The sequence below is a fragment of the Cupressus sempervirens genome, chromosome 5 (assembly GCF_028749045.1).
Source record: "Cupressus sempervirens isolate cs-2001-9-10 chromosome 5, ASM2874904v1, whole genome shotgun sequence".
Lineage (NCBI taxonomy): Eukaryota > Viridiplantae > Streptophyta > Pinopsida > Cupressales > Cupressaceae > Cupressus > Cupressus sempervirens.
This window is the reverse complement of record NC_143122.1, coordinates 1,031,279,869-1,031,305,886: the sequence shown is the minus strand read 5'-3', so window position 1 is coordinate 1,031,305,886 and position 26,018 is coordinate 1,031,279,869. Positions and strand designations below refer to the sequence as shown.

At 34.7% G+C, this 26,018-nt stretch overlaps 1 protein-coding gene across 23 annotated transcripts in view; it reads left to right on the top strand.

Moving 5' to 3' along the window:
- Positions 1 to 26,018, top strand: part of LOC149559450 (uncharacterized) — a 67,063-nt gene that overhangs the window by 2,523 nt on the left and 38,522 nt on the right. For 6 of the 23 annotated variants that reach the window (XR_016365157.1, XR_016365158.1, XR_016365159.1 and 3 more), the window contains exon 2: positions 1,127 to 1,220. The exons of 12 other annotated variants lie outside the window; for them this stretch is intronic. Coding sequence is in view for 8 of the 11 variants with exons in the window: in XM_089833351.1 (XP_089689477.1) it covers positions 1,127 to 1,186 (60 nt within the window). In the remaining 3 variants the exon portion in view is untranslated. Of the gene's footprint in view, positions 1 to 282; positions 466 to 631; positions 925 to 1,126 lie in introns of those variants that run through there. 5 more of the 23 variants (XM_089833364.1, XM_089833361.1, XM_089833359.1 and 2 more) reach the window with 3 other exon arrangements.

Sequence of the window (26,018 nt, the reverse complement as noted above, 5' to 3'; positions counted from 1 at the left end):
GCTTGGAAATTTCATGTTGTTGAAGATTTTGGTTTCAGTTGTATAGCTTGGGGCCTTTAAAAATAGTAGTAGAGGGTCAGCTAGCTTCTGATCACAGTTTCTAAGAATGAATTGAAACTCATACCATGAATCTCTGGGGGGATTAGATTGCTATATGCGAGAACCATTTTCTTTCTGTTTTATGAGAATGAAGTGAAATTCACAGCATAAAATCGAGTAGTATGGATTGCTATGTGTGATGTAACCATTTTCTTTCTGTCATCTTTCCTTATCTTCGTGTAGGTCCTCATCCTTTATCCCAATCTGGTCGTACCAGGGCTGAACTAGAAACTTCATATTAAATGTGTAATATGTGTATCTATGTGTAAATAGTTTGCCATATGATGATGGCTGCTAAGAGTGGAAGCTAGGCTGGAATTATGTAGTGCACCATTATATGAAAAGCATGCAAAATTTCTTCAAGAAGAGTTATGTCAGATGATGTGTCCACGGCTTGAGTTGATCGTTGACCTTACAACCGTTGCATGTTCATTTTGTTGCGTTGATTTCTCTTCTACGATTAGAATTGATTGTAGTTCCGGTTTTGAAGTAACTTGATACTGCTTAATGTATACATGTAGCTTTATTTCAGATTTATCAAAATTTATGAATGCAAATAGGCCATTGCCAATCCATCAAGCTCTGGATTCAGTGATGGAGATGGGGTGTTGCTGCGCAAGCTCTGACAAGTTGAGAGTAAATTAAAGTTATAGGTTCATATGTTTGTCACACACAAAAATGATAACTTCCTCCCAAACTTTGTTTATTTATACCGTACATATGGCAATTATGATGGTAATGATAACAGTGGTAGATAATATGGAAACTTTAGATCTTCCTAAACATATTTCTTACATTGATTATGATAACAGTGAGTTCTAATTACAGGAGCTTTAGACCTTAACAACATATATGTTTGAAGCTGATTTGTTTTGAAAATCTGGGTAATATAGTTTGTAATATTTTTGTTATCAAGACAAATGTAATATTATAATTTCTGTGTGCCATTCTCAAGTTTGGGATAGATTAAGCATTTAAGGATTGAATTGTTAATGACTTATTTGTTGTGTTTTGATGATGATATCAGGGTAATTTGTTGTGTTTTGCTGGTGATATAAGGGTGGTTCCGAGCTTCTACTTTAGTTAGAGATAAATTTTATAGCTAGTCAATCCAGTGAAAGGTAGGCTTTTGTAATCCTGCACTCTTGAATCTGGTTTCGGCGTGATGTTTTTTTAAAAATAATCTTTTGGTACACATTCTTTTTAATCTAAACTAATATCAAATGATTATAACTAATTCAATGAGGAGTTTAATAAAGGGTGCTTGAAATTATCATAATCTAGCTATCAACCATGCACAGAAATCAAGGAAGGGGGAGTGATAGATGTTAGAAGAGGCCACTTCCCAAAATCACGACAAGACTCTATTAGAGACTTGCTATCAACCATATACATAAACTAATGTGGGGGGTGGCAGTAAATGCTGAAATAAGCCCACTCTCCAAAATCATGATTAGAAGAACATATAAAATAAGTTTATAAACACCTCCACAATTAGGGATTTGTTTTCAGAAAGAATTGGATATTACATGTGTCAGCGAGATGGCAGACACATCATTTTAGGTCAATTAGGGATTTGCTTTCAGAAAGAATTGGATATTACATCTATCAGATAAAAGGCAAAGATATTGTTTTAGGTCACTTCAAAGTGAAACCAATCTAGTGATATATGTTGAAATAGGCCACTTTAATATCATGATCTAAGAACCGATTCAGCATATGAGATCTCCCTTCAAAAGTTTATGGAGGGATTGCTTTCTGTGTTTACCTTATTTATTATTTTCATATTGGTTCTTCTTCTCGTTTCCTCTATATACTGTTCTTATTGGTTGTGCATAACCTGACCCTCCTGAATTTGAATCTTTCCCTCTTTTATGCAGTATAAGAACCAATTCAGCATATGAGATCTCCCTTGAAAAGTTTATGGAGGGATTGCTTTCTGTGTTTACCTTATTTATTATTTTCAAATTGGTTCTTCTTCTTGTTTCCACTGATATACTGTTCTTATTGGGTATGCCTAACCTGACCCTCCTGAATTTGAATCCTTCCCTCTTTTATGCAGTATAAAAAGCCTTAATAGTTGTCTATTTAGTCCACCTGTAACATTTGATTGTAGCAATAGAAACCATAAAAATTCTAACTTGTTAAAGTTTTTGAACCAATAATTGCTTCTTTTGCTTAGAAAGAAACAATTTAAGCAACTTTACATGTTTTTTGAAGATGTTTTAAGGAGTTTGTGGAATTATCATAGCCTTCTATTAACCATATGTCAACACTACAAAGAAAGGCCTCTACTTAGAGGAGATGATAATGGACTGTCGGTGAAGTTGTCATAAGAAAGTATAGAATCAAGGTGAATACCCCACACAAAGGATGGAGCAATTGTAAATTACTAAATTGTAACTTGCTCTTGAAAATCATGATCAGAGCTTCATCTGAAATAGGTTAATCTTCACAAATATGATTGGAGCTTTATTCTAGAGAGAGCTGAACATTACAAGTGTGAAATAAATTAATAATAAAAGTTAAATGATAAAGATAGTCTTGTAGTATCTTTTCAGGACAATGGTGGGTTCTCTAATTGTTTTTGACAACTGGTGGCTTTGATGGGGTGCCTAGGACAAGATCTTATGATACCATGGCTAGCTTAGGGGCATCCTTTGGTTCTGCTTGCCATTCTTAGTTTGAAAAGGTTTGCTCCCTCTCTTATTGTCACTCTCCCCTAATTGTGGTTTGTGGGATTTCGGTGGTTGAAAATGAAAGTTTTTATAGTCGTAGAAATCTGACTTTAAGATTTCATGGCTTTTGGCCTTCTAGACTTACATGTGCAGATTTTGGAGACTTGGAGGACCAAAGTTTTTCTTTTCACTCTTTGGATGACTTGAAGGTTGCGTTAAATGGTAGGTTGTGTCAATGTGGGGTAAGCTCTCCCTCTCGCTCAAACCACGGTTTCATTCTTTCAATCCTATGAAGAATATCTATTCGTTATTCTAGTGTAAGGAAGGTTGCCTTTTCTCCCTCTCCAATTCTAGGCAGCTACTTGCTTTGAGAATAGTGGCAATGCTAATGGTCATTTTTTAAAGGTGGATTCAACAACGTCTAACATCGACCACTCCAACCTTTTCATGTATTATGGTGGATATCGACATATCGAAGCCTCATGGAGAGGTTGTCTTGATGGTTGAGGATAGTAAGTGGATACAACCACTTTATTTTTAGACTTTCCTATGAGTGTCAACACCGTCATCGTAGAACTGGAAGTCCTATAGTTGGTGGTGCGATTCCCTCCCTATTCATTTGACAATGGATGCTTATAATGTTCTTGCCTCCTTGTTGGACAAGGTTTCTTGTCTTGCTTCCTTTTGGTGGATCATGATTTGATCGTGCAAGCTCCTCCTCCTAAGCTGGCTTCTCTAATGATGATGTAGTTTTAGCTATTTTGTCAACCTTTGCAAGGACTTCTTTGTAATCTGTTCGGGCTTCTCTTGCATTGTTTGGCCTTATTTCTTGGCAAGTGAGCTTATGTGAGGATTGTTGCCATTGAGCATGTGGTAGTGGAAGATGCCCTTCTCATTGTATGAGGCGAATCAGGATGAGGTAGTGGTGAAAGATGCCCTCCTCTCTGGATGTTCAACAAAGTTTAAAAAAAATGTATATTGTACCATTTTTGTAAGGAGGAAGAGAGGTCTTTCTAATTTTATCACTGAGATAAGGGTTTGAGGATGACAAGGAATCTATTAGGCATTGTGTAGCTTTATTTTCTGATAGGGCTTTTCTCTTCTGATGTTTGGGTGCAGTTGTAGTGTTCAGTTTTGTGTCAGCTAGTGTAAGGCCAACTTTTTGGAGTAATTCAGTTTGAGATCCCAGTATAACTTGTTTACCCATTGAGTTTGTGGGGTTCTGTTGTTGTGGAGCAGCTTGGCTGCAGTTTTGCTGTTGTTGGCATTTGGTGTGAAGGGTTCCGGTTCCCCTCAAAGCATGTTTTACCATGCTTTGAAACATGTTTTACCCATATGATAGAAAACATTTTGTTTTCCAATTATCATATACAGTTTTGATATCAGGTGTCATGCCCCACCTCTGTTGGTTTTCAACCTCTATTTTGTCAATGAAGTACACAGCCTTCTTCATATTTGACATTGGAAACCACAGAGAACTCCAAAATATACGAGTTTTCCTAACCAATAATTACTTTCTTGCTAGGAAAGAAACAAAATTAGTAACACTACATATCTGATTGAAAATGTCCAAGAAGTGTTTTGCATTCTCATAGAGTTGTTAACAAATACACGCCATTAGAACAGAAAAAGTCTGCAGTCTAATGTTTGTAGCATTTTCATACACTCGAAATCAAACCCACCAAAGTCAAAGAAAGTTTCTTCATTGCAAGAAGATGATAATGGACAATTGATAAAATATGCCACCATCACAACTCATCTGTAACCAAGGCAAATGTCTGAATCAGAAAGGATGCGGGCAATGGAAATTGCTAAAATAAAAATCACTCTTCTGGACTATAAACTGAGTTTCATGTAAAAATTTAAAAAATGTAGTCATTAAAATTATTATTAGATTTTGATTTTCTGAATAAGTTGTAGATCACACCTCTCAATTCAGGTAAAGGAAGAGGAAGTTATTTGTATTACTGTCGAGTGAGAAATCAATTTGGTATATTGTATTGGCAAATTAATATTTGCAACTACGGTCCTGAAACTAAATTTATTTTTCTCAAAATGATCTCCACGGGAAATAGTATGTATAATACAGTTAATCAAGTAAAAAGGAAGGACCTGAGGATACATGAAAGTTTATAGCACCTGATTATTTCTTTGTACGGCTTTAAGTAGAATTATTGAAGTGGGTTTGGTGGTGCACCTTTTCAGTTTTCTGCACATCTCTTCTTTTAGATAGTGAGTTTCAAGATAGGCTTCTAGAAACTGTGCTTTTTAATGGCATATGCTTTGATCATGATTAAATTATGAACTGCATTTCTACCAGGAGCTCTGGCATTTTGTCATATATACTTAGAAGCATGAAATCGGTCCGGTATTCCTATAGAGTTGCTTGAAAAGTTTGACAAAAATATTGTTAGGTAAAACTTTAAGAGTAGGCTTTCAAGTCAGCCGCTTTCAACTATGAAGAAACCAAACTTCAAATTCAGTCTACAGATATGTAGAAATTAAACAAGCAAGCTTTTGTTCTATATCTAAGTGCATTCTGCCTTATTGTATCTATCTACATTTTTCTGTTCTTATATAGAACCAGCTATATTTTTCTGATTGAGGATCTTCATCCACAAAGTCGGTTTAGCTACCTAATATGGGAGCATGAGCGTGTAGACTGAAACCTCTCTGGCTAAGAGCCATGGACTGAGGGGTGGCCTCTCCATCAAATCTGTCCAGGGTACCATCCTAACCTTATCTCTTATGGTGTTGGAGTCTTGGTCTCAGCAAGATTTGACCCTTGGAGAGCTCATCAAGAACCATTCAACCTCACCAGCAGATGGAGGTCCTGTAGACCATTCTTCCTTATTGCATCTAAGAGCACTACATTCTTCTCTCTTTTACGTCTGTGTATGTGATTCTATTCTTCTAGTGGTGTACCTACATTAAAGTGTTATTTTTATTACAGTTGAGAGTACAATCTTCTCTCTTTTACACTAAAGCAACTAACTCTATTATTCTGTTCTAACTTCTTTTAGATACCTAGCTACATTACAGTCTTATTTTAGATCTAGGAGCAATATATTCTTCTCTCTTATCTCATCTCCTCCTCTCTTTAAACATTAACTACATTATTCTGTTCTTCTAGAGATCTAGTTTCTTGCAGTCTCATTTTAGATCTAAGAACAGTACATTCTTGTCTCATCTCTCTGTACATTTATTTACATCATTCTTTCTTTTACATCTACCTGCAACACACTCCTCTCTCTTTTACATCTACCTACAATACACTTCCTCAAAACATCTAATAAGTACATTCTTATGGATGATTTTCATTCAATAAAAATTTCAACACTTGCCATATTGAGAGATAAAAGGCCCTCCTCCATATCGGTACGTGCCTTTGAATGATTTTGCTTAACAACACTTTATTTTATCTTCCTATAGTAATCTTGGAAGACATGATCTGAGGGAAATGGCTTTAGTTTCCTTATCCTCAACTACATCGTTATTCAACCTTTAGTTTGCTTGTCCATTTGAATATGTTTATGCTTTATTCTCTTCTTTCTAGAATTATGCTGAGCTATGCCTTACCATTAGGTGGAATGGTAAGGATCTTGCACCCTTTCTAAAATTATGGTGGGGGTTTTGCATCCTTTCTAAAATTATGGTGGGGATTTTCCATCAGTAGGTCTCCAAATATAAGAAACAATAATTCCTTTTGTGAAGTTTAGGATTGTGATAGCTTATGGTACAATTAATTTATTTTTAAAGATCGTATTACAATTGAACCAAGGTTTGAATCATGTTTTTGTTGTTTTCATGAGTAAGTTTGTTATAAATAACATTTTGACGGTGTTGCATATGATACTCTTTCTAATTCTTATAATTATATTATCTTATTTTTATTTTAAAAATGATTATAGATGCTCGTATTTCTCCTGTGTAGATAGGCTTCATGAACATTAGAGTGCCTTACAAAAATCTCCCAATGCTAGAGTTTTTGCTCCTTTAGTTTAGGCCCTTTCACAGTAGGGCAACAATTAAGCTTGGGGGGATATAATATTATAGGGGAGGTTAAGTATATAATATAATGTTACATTCATTTGAAAAATAGAACTTGTATATATAGGATGATGGTGGATATTGAAAATCGGTAATTTTGAATAATAAAAATTAATTGTAGAAAATTTGTATGTGGTCAAATGATGCAATGGTTCATTGTAAGACATTATTTAAATACCATCTCAACTTTTTAAACTTGGGAAGTTATAATGTATTTTCCATAAATTAAAAATAAAAGATGACAAGCTTTTAGTTTTGAATGAAGATTTGTATTATTTAAATTCATAATATTTGGGTACAACTAAAACTAATTCAAATGTAATACTTATTTGCATTGGAGATCATTGATTTGCACTAGTCATATTTGTAGTGAATATGGAATGGCATAGCTGAATTTTATGTGAAGCCTTGGTTGAAATTTTTTTAAGTGTCCATTTTTGGGTCAATATTTAACTTTTCAACAATTTAATGTCACTTAAAGTGAGAACGTCTATCAATAAACTTTGAGAAGGGATAAAAAAAAAACATGATATTTAATTGTTATAGGAAAATGAGTTGTTAAGCTGACTCATTGTTCTGGTATTTATTCATAAATTGATGTTATATAAAAGGAAATCTCAAGATAAAATTTTCAGATATGGTAGTAAATTTTAGGATATTATGTATAATTTTATGAATTGGGGTGATTCAATATAAGTTTATTGAGTAAGCTTCTTACGTATAAAACACAATCTACATGTTACAGGAAGATATTGTAAAAGATAATGTTCATCATATTTAAGTCTAGTGTTTGTAAATACTTTTTTTTGAGAAACAAGGGACTTAACAATAACTACCATATAATCATATTTAACTAATTGTTCTTATATGTTCATATGCTAAGTCTTGAAAATATAATATTCTACAAGATTTTAAGCCAATGGAGAAGAGTTTGGAAGGTGTTCACTCTAAATTGTGTATTTAGAACTATTGTTGTATGAAGCAAGTCACTTTGAAATTATTGTTGAATACCTATGAACACAAAATGTCATAAATATAGCAATTTTGTTTTAATTTATATTAAGATTACTTGGAAATTATATCTCGTAAGACTTAAAATTTAGACTATAAATAAATAACATGTAATTGTAGTATTTTATGTGATAAAAATCACAACTAACATTTATTTTTAATGTATCAAAATAAAAATTTATACTTAAAATGGCTCTTTCAGTTTTACATTTATTTCAAATCATAAATGATTTATAAATCTTTGAATCAAAAAGCTTAAATTAATATTGCTGCACAAATTTTTGAAATGTGGGGCATCTTTGGGATTGGGTCAAGGGCCTAGAATTCAAGATGGTAGGGGATTGAGTTATATGGATGGGAGGATTATAGGCTTAGATTTGGTGGTGGTGGGGGATTGAAATATATGGACAAGAGGACTATAGGCTTAGATTTGGTGATGGTGGGAGAATAGTAGTACATGAAAGATTAGTTTACGAATAATGAATAATTGAACTTTGATATATTGAGCCTTTGTATTGAAAAATGAAAATGTTGAATATGAACTATAAATAAATCATTCTTAAATGATATCTAGGTTGTTTTTCAAAGAGTATTGTAATGATGAACTTGAAATACAAAGAATCTTTAGATTAATTATGGATAAATTACCTAGTAATTATTTGGGCACATCAATGATTAAAAATAAAAGAGCTTGTGGTGTTGAATGGAAATTGGTGATTAGTAGGATCCACAACAAATTATCCCCTTGGAAGGGCAAATGGGTGAAAAACTTGAAAACAAAATATCATTATCTCATATTTAAAATAATATCTTAGTTTTTATTAAAGGAAGATTGTATTGAAGGATTCAAAATATATAGAATCTTTAGGCTCATTATGGATAAATTGCCTAGCAACTATTTGAGAATACTGCTGATTGATAAAATATCTTGTGGCGTCTAATGGAAATAGGTGGTTGATAGGATAGAGAACAAATCATTCTCCTAGAAGGGTAAATAAATAAGAATTTTGAATACAAAATATTGATATATCCTATTCAAAATAATATCTAGATGAATTTTTTAAAGGACTATTATATTGGAGGACTTGAATTATTTGGGTATATCATTGATTGTTAAAAATATCTTGTGTTTTTGAATAAAAATTAGTGGTTGATAATGTTGAGAACACACCACAAGAAGTGGAGGAAGGTTGGACAAAGGTTAAAGGCAAAAAATACAAACATTCCCAACAATCCTCGGACCATCTTCTTAGATCCCACTCTTTTGGGAGTAGGAGGTCTCAATTGTTTTGAGTTGTAATGGGTGACATAAATGTACTGGGTTATCTGTGGGGCTGCCCTGGTCACCCTTTGTTGGTTGGTGACCTGTTTCTTGTTTTGTCTGTGGTTTCTTTTGTTTGGGCTCCATTGAAAATCTTTTGTGTAAAGGGTTTAGGCACCCTACAAAATCTGTTTTCCTTAATAAAAAACACACCACAAGAAGTGAATTAATTTTGAATGAAATTTATTATTTTTTGTTCACAAACACTTAGAACTTATCTTATTCTTGTTAGGATAAGGAACATTAGGAGGGGGGAGGGAGGTGAATCAGTGTTATGAACTTTTCAAATACTTCTAATTGATTATATAACCATAAAACAATAGAAATACAAAAAAATCGCCAAACCACAAAATAAACCTCTAAGAACTTGTGACACCATGATTTTAGCATGAAAACTAGATTAAGGGAAAAAATGTGTTGGGGATGAAACCCACAAATATTAATTTGTGGATATAATTAACCTTGTTAGTGGTTTTTCTTACAAAAAGGGTGAATGCATAAGCATTCAAGCTTATAGCCTAGACCACACCACTCAAATACAAAATGAGTGGGCTATAGTCCAACTGCTTAAAAAAATATAGTTGCAATCTTAGGTGGATAACAATCGAAAATCTAAACTGGATAATAGCATCACCTTATGCTTGAATAGTTCCTTGTGATTGCAATTGAACATAAACATCAAACCCAATCAGATCATTGCTTTAATATACCTCTATCTCTACATAAGGTAGTCCTTTGTATAGTCACAAAACTTGCGATTTTGGGGTAACAGTCTTCATACCTTGCATAATCATACACTATCTATGCAATACATAAATCTTAAACACGTGCTCATATTGATCCAATTTAATTGCCTATAAATTCTCACACCCTTCCATACTTAACTATTTTATCCTAGTGTACAATTGGTCACTCAAAATCTTTATAGGTGACCAAGAGAATGATGTGTAGTTGCCATCAATGACAACATACAAAGTGTTTCAACAATGTCTCTTGCTAACAATCTCCCCCTTTGGCATTGATGACAATGCTCAGGGAAAAAAGACCAAGTGTGAAATATGACTTAAGTGTCAAAAAAATGCCAAACTCCAAAAACCTAATAAAAAAGGTAACTACCCTTGAGTTCAACAACTCATTTTCACCCACAATTCTCCCCCTTGGACATCAATGGAGAAGGCAAGGATCACAACAAAAATTTGCCTATCAAAGTCCTATAACGTTGCACATAAACAATTAGATCATTTCATACTTCCAAAAATTTGAAAATATTTGTATAGTTGCTCCTCAAAGTTGTTAGCTTTGCATCGTAAGTTTTTCTCAGACTTTCAACAATCTGGATCTGAGTACAAATAGCATATGCTGATTTCACGACCCTCATTAGGTTTGGTGGATTCAAATGATCATAAGCTTTCTTAGCTTCTTCTAAGCCTCTCTGCCAAATATCAATCTATGGTACAATTAGGCTCCTTAAGTTACTGAACCTTCCTTTTATTATTATTATCTTCTCAACATCATGAGTTTTGATTTTATCATTAAACATCACAGCTTCTGCTTCACGACTATAAGTAATAGAAATAATAAACAAATAATTTTCACCCTCCTTTATGATCTTGTCAGTGTTTGCCACATGAATAGAATAATCTATGCATAGTTTGTAGACTTTACTTCCTAAAGCAATAACTTCTCGCAACTGATTAACTACTACATCCAAAGATGTTTTTATATTTTTCAATCAAAGAACACAATTGACTGAAACAATTAGTTACAAACTCATTATGCACATTTATCATGGTCACCTTCCCTAAAGTGTCAAAGTGATTATCAAAAGCATTCAATAGTCCTTCAAGTTGATTAAATGCGTCCACATTAGGTTTAGGTTTATGAATTGGAAAAATCTAATTGAGAACATTTGTAGGTCTAGTTAGAAGTCCGCAGTCCTCCTTATTAGATCTCATCAAGCGCTCTTTAGCTTTTACATGAGTCATAGCAGAAAGTTTCATCAATCGATCTTAATCAAGTGTATCTAGTTCAATAGGACCGTGAGCTTTTATCTCAATGGTTTCCTTCTCCATGTCTAGATCTTTGTTAGCTACATTTCTTGCATCCCCTAATTTCAAAACTTTCCTTCTCAATCGTCCAAATTGTTGGAGTGCTCCTTTTTGCAACTCGCAAAGTCGCCTAGTCGGCACTTGTGACCCAACGACTATGTCGCCTAGTCACCCCTTATCCTAAGTTGGTAACTTTGATCTATGGTTTGAAACTTTGGCAAGTAAGCACTTGGTGCTGGTAGGCTTCCCAAGGAAAGGCCATTATGGCTTTGCTTTGCATTAAATGAGTCGATCCAAAGACAATCCTTTAAAAATAGCATGTTTTTCAAAAATAGTAAAATTAAGTCTTTTCACGAGGTGTAATAGTAGAACTTAATTTCCCAAAAGTTTATTGCATTAATGAGTTAATTGGACTTGTTATAAATGTAATCTTCTACCACCTTTAATTTTCAACAATCATCTTTTGCAAACTTCATTAATTCAGAAGCTCTCTCGGGCTAAGATGAAAATTCCTTTACCAGAAGACTATAATCATGATGACCCTAAGCCTGCACTTAAGCCAAACCTTTGGGAGACCGAGATAGAAAAGCAATATGATATCCTTTCTAGCCTATACAACGCTGCTTGGGACTTGAGGGCCACCATCACTCATTACCATAGTGACATTTATGAGTTGGAACGAGAAACAGATCATGTAGAGTTCGGTTTTATTCTAGAAGATGTAGAGGATGACATAGCCCCAGGCTTCATGATGATCGTCCTTCATTAACTTCTATCTTTAGGTTTATGGAGTCAAACGTGCATTTGAAATTATAGTGACAAAGATATCCACCAACAATCTCAAGTGTCTCTTGTTGCATTATATGTGTCATCCCTCATTAGCTCATCAAACTACATATGTGCTTGATCTTCCTCTACTCTAGTTTCTGAATTGTTTGATTCACTAACATGTACATTAACCTCTGCAACTTTCTTCAATTGTAGAAAACAAGTCATCATGAATTTCCCCTTTTATCTCAACCAATGCTTTATTATACTTGTTCAAGTATTAGTTAGTTCTTTCTTCTAATATTCTCTTATCTTCTTTATTGAAATTGTCACAGTATTTCTTTAATGGAAGTAGTACCAAACTTAATCAATCTATGCAAAATACAATCAACCAGTAATTATGATCGAACAATCTTTGTAGACTTAGCTCCTTTCGTTCTTCTGAGCTTCTTCTTAGAATGATCTGACTAAGTAGACTCATCATCTTCATCATTATAAAGCATAAAGCATACTGAATCTTCATATTTCTCCACAAGGTCTTTAGATATCCTTTGTCTACTTTGCATTTGTCTCTAAAAAACTTTAAAGAATCCCCATAATTCCTTTGATACATCTTTATATTTCTGCATCCTATAATATTGAATGATTTAAAGGGCAACCAAGAGAATTTAGAAAATAGAAGAAAATGTGTATTACGGTGATCTATATTTGAAGATTTGTGATTTATCCTTCTTTATCTTTTTCAAACTCTCCATCAGTCGCTTTCTCAAGATATCACAAACATCTATTTGTGTGTTCTCTTTCAACATCGTATAGGAATTGTATATAGTCGTAGCAGAAATAAAATTCATCTTGTTGCTGTTATAAACTTTGTGACGAAGGACCATAGATGTGAATTCTACATCTTCCTATATCTTCTACTGTCATAGCCCTATGATCCCATTTTCATTCTATCAACTGTGAAAGCAAATCTTTCTTAGTAGTCCTCAGAGCAGGTAAATCACCTCTTGCATTGAAATCTGTGACTGCTTCTAGAACCTTCTTCATAATCTTGCATGGTTTGCCTCTAAGCCAGGAAAATTGAACATGAATTTTGCTCAATACAATTTGTATCCATTTTGGTTCATTGAAAATGCGAGAATCAACATACTGTGCAAGTATTATCTTTCTTAACTCCTACTCATTTTTCAAAGTTTCATTCACATATAATGACTCATTGCCCTTGAATATTTGCATCTCCTAATTCCTTTGATTTATAGTGAATATGAGCCCTAATATCCTCAACATGTAAAACTTTATGTAGAACATGTGAATACACTACATTAGGATCGTCTTCGGTGGATTTGTGCGAGTGTTTCTCAAATTCATATTGTTTCCTTTCCTTAATATCAATTACCATTGGTGTATCCATTTCTACTGATCGATTCATGAAGATGTGATGTAAAAAATACTTTTTTGTATGGTAGCGAGGGTTTGCCATAAAATCTCCTTTTCACGCTTTGATCTCTATTCAAATCTTTTTCAAACATGGTCTACAAGCTTATTCTCTAAATAGCAAAGGTTCCAAATGATAATCAAGTATGCCCTTTCATCCTTCCATTCAACTCAAGCAAGTTCACAATACATGTTATCTGTACCCTAATATGTAAAGATGTGTTCACCAACAATATGAAATTTGTTTGCGATCCTCAAGACTGTCGTTTGTTGGTAGTGGGCGAGCATCCCTCATAGAGATTCACAACATGATTTAACAACCTCTTGTGTCTTCAACAAGTCTAGTGGTTGTATTAGGCATTGATGACTTGATCATTTGGTGCAAAAACAACTACTACTTCTAAGACAGATTCCCAATTAATTCTTCTCTTACTGTAACAATCGCTCATATCAATTATGCAAATTCTAGGGTGCATTTAGATATTTCTGTGAAAATTTCCTTTGTCTTTAGACTCAATCAATTAGATGAAGGGATCTCCACACTAGGAGTTGGTGTGATCTGACTTGTAGCATCAATTTGTTCTTCCTAGCCCAATTTTTTTCATTTCGTTCCTAATCTCATCAACATCAATTGCTTTTCCTTTACTGTCATTTCTTTCATTGTTCTTCTTAATAGATCCATTCCTTTTTATTTCAGCATCGTTATATCTATGATCTCTAGTTATATATTTAGACTTATTGCATTATATCATATAACCTTTGAATTCCCATAGATCTAATTAATTGGATTTGTCTTAAATCTTCTTTCCTTTGCTATATGACCAAAATTCTTGCATTTGAAACATATAGTGCTGTCCATGTTCATAGGTTTGTTCTTCATTTTGAATTTATTTGATTTATGACCATAAATCAAACATGTAAAGCAATAACACAAAAAGGGCGGTGCTTTAGCATTGTTTCTACATTTTTTTGATTAACAATCCCTTCTCTATTAATAAAAATATAAAAGTTACATGTAAAAAAAAAGGCCCTATAGATACAAGATCGCCCCGTGAAACTCCACACAACCCCAAGGCCAAAAAGCTTATACATAAAAAATACTAATAAAAGCCCTCAGGTTGCAAGAGTAGTGCCAGCCAAGGTGGGAGGACCATGGTGGGAATCAAAACTCCATACATTAGCGAGTTTAAGAGGTGGGTCGGGTAGAGACCACCCATCTTCAACAAGATCACCTGGGGATACAAGATCACCTCGTGAAAGTTCACACAACACCAAGGCCGAAAAGCTTATACATAAAAAGTACTAATAAAAGCCCTTAGGTTGCAAGAGTAGTGCTAGCCAAGGGGGAGATCATGGTAGTCATTAGAACCCCATACATTAGCGAGTTTAAGAGGTGGGTTAGGCATAGACCACCCATCTTCAGCAACATCCTTCTCCTTATCTTTCTCCTCCTGAATCCTGGGAGGCAAAATTGCCAAGGCCAGGTGAGGAAATGACCATTTTGACGAAGTGGCCTTAGGCGACACAAAGCAGCCACTAGGGGTGGATCAACCAGTAGTAGGAACAACATGAGTAGAAGGAACACCAAGAGTAGCACCTGGGGACCAGCCATAGTTGTGTCGTGGTGGGGAAGTCGAGTGACGATGCCAATTGTCATTCCTACCGCTAGGAGAGCAGCTCAGAGCTTGGGACTAAGGAGTCTAGGAGTATTAGGCAGAGGAACTGCAACCTCAGTGATGGCCACGGGGTAGAGTTTGGTTGACACAAACAACACTTGGTGACATTCTAGCCACCGCATAAGGGGCATTGCCCTAGTGATCGAGTAGCTCCTTTAGGTGGGCGACCTTAAGGGCCACTTTATTAGTTGTACTTGAATTTGCATCATGTTAGTATTAGGGAGACAAAAATAACAATTACATGGAAATATAACCAATATTAGAAAATAATAAAGCACACAGAAGAGAACACAAGACACAAAGATTTAACGTGGTTCACCCAATCCCTCCGCTATGCCCACCAAACAACGAGCCCAATATTTTTATAATATCTAGTGATCACAACTTGATTACAATTTTTAATCCCTTGCAACTCAATACCGCTACAAGAAGCTACAAAATTATCATCACTTCATAAAAAATCCCCAACCCTAAGCCACTTTATACAAACATTTTGGCACTTATAAAATTAGGCCTAGAATATTTACAACATGTTGGTCCCTAGAAAAATAGTTAAAAAATAGCCCAAAATCCCAACGAGGATACATGGGGAGTGTACAATACTTACCTAATCGGTTACCCTAAGCTAACACATCATTACATTATTTCATATACAAGCTTTAGTGTACATAGAAATATTTATATCAACAAAGTTACGAGTAAAAAGAATAAGATTTTCCATCTTTCCAAAGAATGAGTAGAATCTCCATCTTGAAAGCATGCCAAATCTGAGTGTATTTGTAGGGGATCCTAGGCGAGTCACCCAACAAAATCATATGCAAAGAAAAATGCTCAAGCTTAAAGGGTTTGAAAAAATCATGGATCTAGAGCTAATATTGTTGGGCTCTTTGACAAAACCAAAAGATATGTAGAAAAGTCTCAAGTTGCCCATAAAAGGGACACCAGAGATTTGGAACTCCTTGTTAAAGTTGATGAAATATCAACCCCATAGCTCCCAAACATCACTTGCATGCAAACACCTGTCACAGAAAGAGAGAAGCAAAAGCTATGAAGGTTGGAATTCCTGGATCCATAGATGAGACATTCTTGATGAGCAAAAAGAGAGATTTCTATTATTAAAAGTGAATTAATAAATACAAAGAGAGATCGTCCTTATAAAGGAGATCAGAACCCTAAAAGGTAAAACCTAGGTTGCATGATAATAATTAATAAAATAATTAATTATTATATGCCTAAACTTTAACTTAAGTAAAATAGAGATAATAAGTGACTTAATAATTAAATCAATATAAATTAATTAGTAAGAAAATACTTTATTACTCTAACACCCCCTCTTAAGATAAACTTAGGGAGTAGCTAAAAACCTATAAACTACTGCTAAAAAGAAATTTAAGTCTCGACAACAAGGCCCGATGAGGTACCCAAGCACAACCAAATCGCCGAAAAGAAGAGAAATAGTGAAAACCACATGGGAAAACTTTGCTCCAAAAGAGATGGAAATAATGCTAAAAAGAACTAGTGAAAGATTGAAGCCTCCAAACTAGGGAATGTCCCAGAAGATAGGAACAAAAGATGATCACGGAGAACACCATTGAAGCATAAAGCTGCAAACACTGTCAAATTGCTGATCTAAAGAACCTCCATTTTATAGAACATGACTAGGTAGAGAAGACTAAGTCTGAAGAGCTGATCAATCGAAGATGGAAGGTATCTTCATGGCCTCCAAAAACAAGAATTTAAGGATGCCTATATGGTAAATGATCCATCTCACCGAAATGCATAGGTATCCAACCATTGCAATCGCCTAGTACATAGGATCAAATACTAAATGCATAGCTCACTCCATTGAACCAAGAAAGCAATAGAACCAACATAACCCCCTATAATGTTGAGAGGTAAGACATGAACATTGAAACTAAATGCAATATATCCTATAGAAAGAAGAACCAGGAACATAGAGAGTGCAAAAGAAGTACAAACACTTATAATGACACGTGTCATCGATATAAAATGAGGCTAATGTTGTGGAAGGAACACTCACTTGACAAAGGAAGATGGTTAATATAGGCAACATGAAACCCCCTAAGGCATTTTATAATGTAGTGCGAGTACAACAAAACACAAAGATGTGCAAGATCTTGAAATGCTATAGAGTGGCACTTTATCTCATTGCGTTTGCCAAAATATTACACAAGCATGTCAACAAAGATCAAAATAGACATAAGACTGATACAAGAGATAGTACAACCCATGAAAAATCATTTGAAGCAACATATGTCTCTTGTATCAGCCTTATGTCTCTTTTGAATTTTGTTGACATCCTTTTGTAGTATTTTGTTAAACGCATTGAGATAAAGTGAGAAGTAAAAGCTATGGATGCTGGAATTCCTAGATCCACAGATGAGACATTCTTGATGAGAAAAAAGAAAGATTTCCATTATTAAAAGTGAATTAATAAGTACAAAGAGAGATCGTCCTTATAAAAGAGTTCAGAACCCTAAAAGGTAAAACCTAGGTTGCATGATAATAATTAATTATTATATGCTTAAGGTCTAGCTTAAGTAAAATAGAGATAATAAGTGACTTAATAATTAAATCAGTATGATTTAATTAATAAGAAAATACTTTATTACTAACACTCCCAAATGCTTGAGCCGAGGACATAGGGGCAAGCCCTGGAAAAGAACATATCAGGCAAAGTGTGTAATCTTTGGCTCAATTATGGCAGTAAAAAAAGTGTTAAATCTAAGTCTCCAATTTTGCTGAGAAGATTGCAGGTGTTAATGTTGGTTGACAGTATCAACCATAGGCAAATGTGGCACCAACTTAAGGTATCCCATCTTAGGCTTGTAATTAGCAAGAGTGCATAAATACCACTTCCAGTCCTTCCACCAAGGATTGAATGGTTGAATACCCAACTTGTGGAGCATGTGCAGAGGCAGAGAAAAGACCAGTAAGTCAAAAGCTTGCTGATCCAGACGAGGCAGACGAAATTGGACTTGCATATCATCTCAGGTTTTGAGGCTCATAGTAGCTCGAGAAAATAAATATTTAGGTAGTCTGATGCCATGTTTGTAAAACCATAGCGCATTGGCACCCTGCACCTTAGCAAGCGAAACTCCTTAAACAACAAAGAGGGAAGACCACCAAATTTTATGTTGGTTCATAGAAAGTCCATCCTTGAATCTACTGCCAACCCAACAAAGCCATGACTTGATGACTTCCTAGGCTCTTTAGATACTTTTGACAACAAAAGTGCCCTAGATTTGCATTAATGAGAAGGGTTTGAAAGCTAATCCCCTTCCAAGCCGATCAATTGATTGGGAATCTTGAAGAAATTCAATGCTTGAGAAGAATTTTCTAGGCCTCATCTCTGGTGAGGGCACAAATAACCCACTTGGAACATAAGGCAATGCTCTTCTTTTGTGTGGAAAGAAGGCCAAGGCCTCTAGACTCCTTGGGAAGATAACAATACTCTCAGGGGACTTTGTGAAATCCATGGTGACCAACTCCAGAAGTTCAAAGAAAATCCCTAAGGAGTTTCCTCAGCTTCATGTAAGAGGCCTTGGAAGGAGCGCAACATGAGGAATAATAAACGTGGGTGGCAACCAAAACCTTGGAACAAATATGGAATATATATGCTAATGAGAGAGGCTTGGTAATCTAGTATTCAAGCTTTTTCTTGATCCTAGCAAGAACAACATTCCAAAGCTCCAAAATAGAAACTTGAAAGACAAAAGGGATGTCTAGAAAGAGAAAAACATCTCAATGTTGAATTCATTTCCTTTTATACCTTGGCAGCCATGGAGGGGTTGAAAGAAAAGACTATCAATAGAAAAGGGTCTCGTGTCATTGAATAACCAAACCAAAGGCAAGACAAAAGGTGTTGAGGCATTAAAATCCATTATAGACATTATCCTCATCTTCAATGAGAGTGAGAAAGGAATCATCAACAAAGTGCCCATTAACAAGTTGGGTAAGTTCCTCAGGCAAGGAAATACCTCTAACAAGGCCAAAAGAGATGATATGGTGAGTAGGTAACCTAATTCTTTAGCAACAAACACATAAAGCATCGAAGCTAAAGGACAACCCTGGCAAATGGATCAAAAAAGACTAAAAGCTTCTGATTGTCTTCCATTAATGGTAATACAAGATGAAGTGTTCCCAAAGAGCATTTCGACCAATTGGATAAATACGGGACCAAACCCATGAGCTTGGAGCATCACTAGAATAAAGGGCCATTCAATATGGTCTAGGCTTTGGCGAAGTCAATTTTGAGGAAGATGGATTGATGAGTAGACTTGCGAGCCCACTCCATACCTTCCCAGACCGCGATATTGTCTAGGATTATAGCGAGATTTGATGAAACCAGTTTTCTCGGGGCATACAATTTGATGCAGTGCAAGGCAGATGTATCCCCAAAGGAGATGACCTAGCCCCTAGCAAGAGACCACACAACCGAAGAATAATAATAACACAAAGATTTAGATCCAAAACAATGCCAATTCTTATAATAGAATCATAAGATTTTCATCCAACATGCTTGGCTGTAAGGCCTTTTGGGTTATGGCCAAATACATTAGCAATTACAATAATAGTTTTGCAAGACCTCACAAGATCCAAACTTTAGGTAGCCCAGACCCACAATCTGGTAGAAACCCCAAGAGGAATCTAAACATGTGCTCACAAGCCACCAAGCAACCCTCTTGTTTTCCAAGCCCACATTTAGCCACTAGCTCTGTTTAAACTTAGGTCCTCTCAGCTAATCTATGTTGAGCTCAATGACTCTAGACATCACAAGATCCTCTACTTATACTAAACCAAGCCACAAGTCAACCATACAGACTAAATAAATAAATACTTAGGACAAGCTCTAAGTTTACAATGCATAACTAACTCATATGGCAACATAAAAGTACACACCTTTAGCCATAGATCCACGTGCCATCCAACTATCCAAATCCAAGAGCACATAAGCCAACTCACACAAATCAAAGCTCGCAGAAACAATCTCCAAATTCTGCCTAGGAAATAGGAACATGTTACCAACAACTGCCAAAATGGCTCTAACTGCAACACAATAATCTAATCATTATTTGCACTTAGGACAAGGTCCACTAGTATGTCTCAAACATTACGTTAACCACGTGAAACATAAGTCCACAAATTCGAGCTCGATGCTCTTGCATACAAGATTGCTGACTACCCTAGGATGCTCTTGCATCACAATTAAATGCAAAAGATGGAAAATCTTGAGAGTCAAAGCCTTAGAAATGATCTTGTAGGAGACATTCAACTGAGTGATAAGTGTCCAATTGCATATGTCCTCAAGGTCACTAGCTTCAGGTATGAATTTGATGTTCCTTTGTTGAGAATATTACCTAAAGATTTAGTTTGAAAAAGCTTCAAGATAGAGCATATGCAGGTTGAGACCAATGGAGTCCCATAGGGTTTTGTAAAACTCACATGGAAAACCATCACATCGAGGAGCCTTGTCATCCACCATGGAAAAGACAACTTCTTTGAAGTCATTCATGGTGAGCATTTGCTCACAAAAAGCACATTGCTCAATTGCAAGCCAATTTGGAGTAACAACAATGCAATCCTTTAAAGCTTGGTCCTTGGCAATTGAATTTCCCTGCGCTGAGAACACCTTCTCATAATTTCAGACAAAATCTTGAAGAATTCTAGGAAGTTTAGAGATAATCTGTTGACCTTCCTTAATTCTTTTAATCCCCATAGGTATGACGAGCTCTAAGAGAATGAAAAAATATTTGGAAGCTTGGTCCCCAACTTCAAGCAAGTGAATGTGAGCCTTGATTTGTTAGCAGCTTGCTTATGATGGCAGAGATGGGCAAGCTGAAGTTGCAGGTCCATATCAAACAAATTCATGGCCAAGGTCTCAGAAGCAGTGCATAGATCTTTGGTAGTTGGGTCATTTGAACGCCGACGATACATGGCAAGCTGTCTAACCTAAATGTGAAGAAACCTTGACGTATATGTGGTGGCATCATTCCACCATTAATCCAAGCAAATTGGTTGTGGGACCAAGGCTTTAAATTCCAAATATGCAAGATCTGAGTCATAGTGGGTTCATGAGCAATGATTGACGTGTTGAGAAAAAACTACATTTTGGAAGGATGTCACTTAGCTGTTTGCCAAATAATAGTAAATAAGATGGGATAGTGGTCTGACAAACTCAAATCAGATAGGGGAATGACAGGGAGCTCCCTATTTTTAGAAAAAGAAAACATTGATTGTGCAGTAATCATGACACGATCAAGCCATTTGAGAATCTTGTCAGATTCGGCTCTGAAATTGGACCAAGTATGCCAAACCCCACTAGATTGAGAATGATTAGCATTGAGATAAAAAAGCCCAATTTATTATGCATGTAGTACCGAGCCTCCATTTCCCCAGCTGACCATCTAAAAGGCAAAATCTTATCTTTCTTAGAGGCTAGCTCAACCATATTGAAGTCTCCACACATGACCCAAGTGAATGGTGATAGATGATCTGCCATCTAACACCATAGATGTGACCTTTCATCAGCATCATTGGGAGCATAAACATTAACTATACCAAAAAAATGATTTTGGAATGACAATAAAATCCAAATAATCCTAGAAATGAGAGGTAGAAATGAACCTTTTTATGGGATCTAGGATAGAATTTGAAAGAAAATTTTGGTTGTGGTGACTTTGATTAGGGACCACTAGATGTAAATAAAACTAGAACATTTGTGATGACGATGCACTCAAATGTTTTCTCGAAAAATATTGTTAAAAGTATTTGCGTCTAATTCACCTAGGTCCTCGAAGACTTATCCACACTTTTTGAGGCTCATAAAAATCTAATTTCTATGAACATGTTATGTGTACATATAAAAAAAGAAAACCATTGGGTTGATGGGGGGTTGCCTAGTTTTTGAATAAACTATGAAATATAATTGAAATGAACTTGAATTAAAAGTTTATTGTAGATTAGCAAAGGTTAGCTTTGAGAATAAAGTATTTAAACCTTATAACTTGTTAATGTAATACTTTTTGAAGGTGATCATAAGTGTTGATACAATAAAATGATTTGACCTAAAGGAAAATCAATCACATAACCATGCTTATATGGAGGTTACTATACTTTTCCAAAATTCTTGGATTTGAAGAGCATGGTGGGATGATGATGTAGTCAAGGACATAGGACCTCCAAAGGAAAAGCCCAATCCTTGCAGCTAGAGATGCCACAATGAAAATACTCAAACAAATAAGAATTAATGAACACTAATTGAAGAAAGAATACTATATTATCATCAAGTTGGCCTACAAATGGAGATATTACATCACAATTGTCAATATACAATTGCTAACAAGTTAGATACATTCACTACTCTACTTAACATGCTTATTGTTGATCATCCCTTAAAATCAAGACAACTCCTACATGCATAAATGCCTCAATTGCTTCTTATTTCTCTACATATCCTCTTTACCAATCCTTCCTACTAATTCTTATTACAAATCCGTCTTATCAAAAAAAAAACCTCTACCCTACTTATATACAAGACCACTTGCCAAAGGTCAACTTATCTGATTATAAATCCCAAGTTAAAGGAAACGTACAAACGGATAGGCCAGGACCCAACAATAAGAACACCCCAAAATGGATGCATCATGCCATGTGGAAATATAAGAGGGTTGGCCATATGCATAACAACATAAAACAATGTGCCATTAGCATCGCATGTTGTGAATCTTCATCACAAGCAGAATCTCACCACCCTAGCCATTAGAACAAGAAAGTCAATATCGGACTAGATTGATTATAAGATAACTTCATTTGGAATCATCAAGACAAAATATGTGAAGCTAGACATGGGATCTCCATGATGCCTAGACCAAGCCATAAGGATCACATAAGATAACGAGCCGACTAGATTGATCACTACCTAAAACAATATGAAACTATCCAAATGAATAGTAAACAAATAAACTGAAAGGAAATATTTTAGGGTGATGGAAGATTCCCAATAACCCAAGGATGCTCTTGAATCAAATGAAATGTCATTTTGAATGCTTGAATGTGAATACTTGTGTTTGATGATGCGATGATGTGTTGATAGGATATGATGATGTCTAAAATGGGGGCAGTAGCCTTAATTTTTGAAATGTATTTGAAATGTTGAAGTTGGCCAAAGCAAATAAGCATATCCTACTCTTTCAATGTAGACATTAGATAATTTGAATTTGGGCCCCTTTGGTGGGGGCAAGGTTATCCTAAGTGGCCTTGACCTATAAACTAGAATGTGGGGTCAAGCTTGTCCTGAGTGGCCTTGACCTATCAATTCATGTGGGGTCAAGGACTAGAGTTATTAAATGTTATGGAGACGCCAATTTTAGAGCCAATGTGAGTAGAATTAGACATGATTAATTATGAGAGGGTAAAAAATGCCAAAACAAGGCTCATGCGAGTATGAAATTATATCTTGTTATCAACCAACATTATATCTGGTGGTTCCCTATTTCGTAAGATCACGATCTTTGTTGGTAGGGTTTCCTTGGGTGTGTTCCTTGAGATTTTATTAGAAATGAATTTAAACTCTCTAAAACCTTTCTATTCAAGTTTCTAAAGCTTTTTGATACAATAATGAGGATACTTTTGGAAGACATGGCTCACAAAATTGGTATGTATATTCTTATAAGGCTTGGTGGGATGATTGGAGGTGGTGTCCAAACATTACTTTATGGAACTAAAAACCATGGTTAGGATAACTTTGGTTGTCTCCCAAACTTCCTGTGGCTTCCAATTTGCACCAATAATGACCTTTTTAATCTCTAGTCTTAGTTTGGCAATGTAGATTTCATACCATTTGGTCTGTGTTTTTGTTTCCTAAAACTAACCTTTCATGGTGAATTATTTATGAGATCACCTTAATGGAAAAATGGAAGAATATTGGTATTGTTGCATTTCACATGTGCAACAACTATTCTAGGGCTTTCAATGAAGTCTTTCCTATGTCTTTGGGATTTATTCTAAGAGCTCACTAAGAATGCATATAATGGGTTTTTGGTGACTACATTTTGATATGTCTAGAGAATGGAGAGTGCATGGAAGGTTTTACGAGGATTGCTGCTTGTCTTGTTGAAATTTGCACTTATCATTTGTTTTTTGGTATAACATTAGATCTTTTAAAATAAAATACATCTAATAGATAAGAAAGATATACATTTAAATAACCTATATACATTGTAGAATGCAGGTTCTTTACATGGCTCCTACCCTACATAGATATATCATTCTTTATTGGAGAATTATAAACAAAATCCAAAAAAGAACAATGTTTATGGACCTATTGTAGTGTTTATAGATCGTTCAAATATGAACATGCAAATTATTAAGTGAGATCTCCTAAATAGTGCAATAAATTCTTTAAATAACATTAAATGAGGAGTTTGGACACTTTAAAAATCATTTATCGAATGAAATTGATAGATTGGAGCCTGTTATATTATGATAGAACCTTTATCATGTTCATCTACGTAATGAACTAGGGCATTTGCTATTGTATGCTAAGATACAAGACATGAGAAATCAACATATCTAAAAATAACACAAAATTCATATGATTGGATCAAAACAATGTTTGACATTCTTTCTATTTGTGAATAAATATTTCATACAATATAAGTGCTTGCTTTTCTAGGATTAACCACTTGCACTACTAACCAGACCCGCTATGTCTTTTATAGGAATAATCTATTCAATTTTGCTTAGCTAATGGTCTCTTCTTTTCTTGTAATGTGTTTATATATATATATATATATATATTATAATAAACATTTTTTTTAACATTGTCAATAATATTGAATCAACAAACTTGAATTTTTTTATGCATAGAATATCTAATCTATGTTTTTCTTAATGAGATTGACTTGTTTAGGGGATTGACACTATATAAAGTGGCTCGACCTTGTGAACTTCTTAAACCAACATTGTAATAATCTTTAGGACAACTTGAATGCTTTTCCAATCAATTAAACAAATCTATCTGATAAATTGTCCCATTTAGCATATTCCTTGTCCTCTAGAGTTATTTCATAATTTAAAGTCAATAAAAATTAAGGTCAACTCTCTTTAGAGAGTCTCTTTGAGAAATAGTTCAAATTTCAAGCATATTTATTTTAATCTGGTTAGGCATGTAACTTAAACTCTAGTTGATAACTTCAACGGTGACATGAATTATTATAATCAACATCTAATGTTGATACTATTATTCATTTGTCTTGTTCTTAATCACACAATGACATTACATGTTGCAGTGAAGAACTATCAGTTGAGTATTATAAATTATTTTTATATAGTTTAGATTAATAGTATATTAAAGTAAGCACTTAGATAGAGAATGTGTAGGTCATATACTAGTAACTAGAGAATAATAGGTTAAACTTATGACCTACAATCTAATGTCATGTAGTACAACATATTTTTAAATATGTGTAGCACAAAGCTTATTGATCAAATCTAAGCATATAGCTTCATTTGATTTATTATTGTTTGGCATATCATGTATTTTGAGGACACATATTAGATTGTCAATGATTGTATGCTAGTTCCAATTTTATAGATCTTTTGTGAAGGGTGAAGCTTCTCTAGTTTGGAGTAAAGCTCAGGAAGTTATATTACTTCATGATTGGGAGAACAATTGCTTGGTAGTGCTCTCTCTATCATCACCAAGTTTGAAGACATATACTTCCAATCATTCTCTCAAATGATGGTGTATTCATTTTTATAATTTAATAAATGAGTCTATAAAGCCTTATTGATTATAAAAGGACTCACTTATGATTGTATATCAAGAGTTATACTAACAAGCTTCTTGTAACATTCAATGATTGTTATTTTTTATGAACAAAAATTAAGAGTTATTTTTGAACATCTA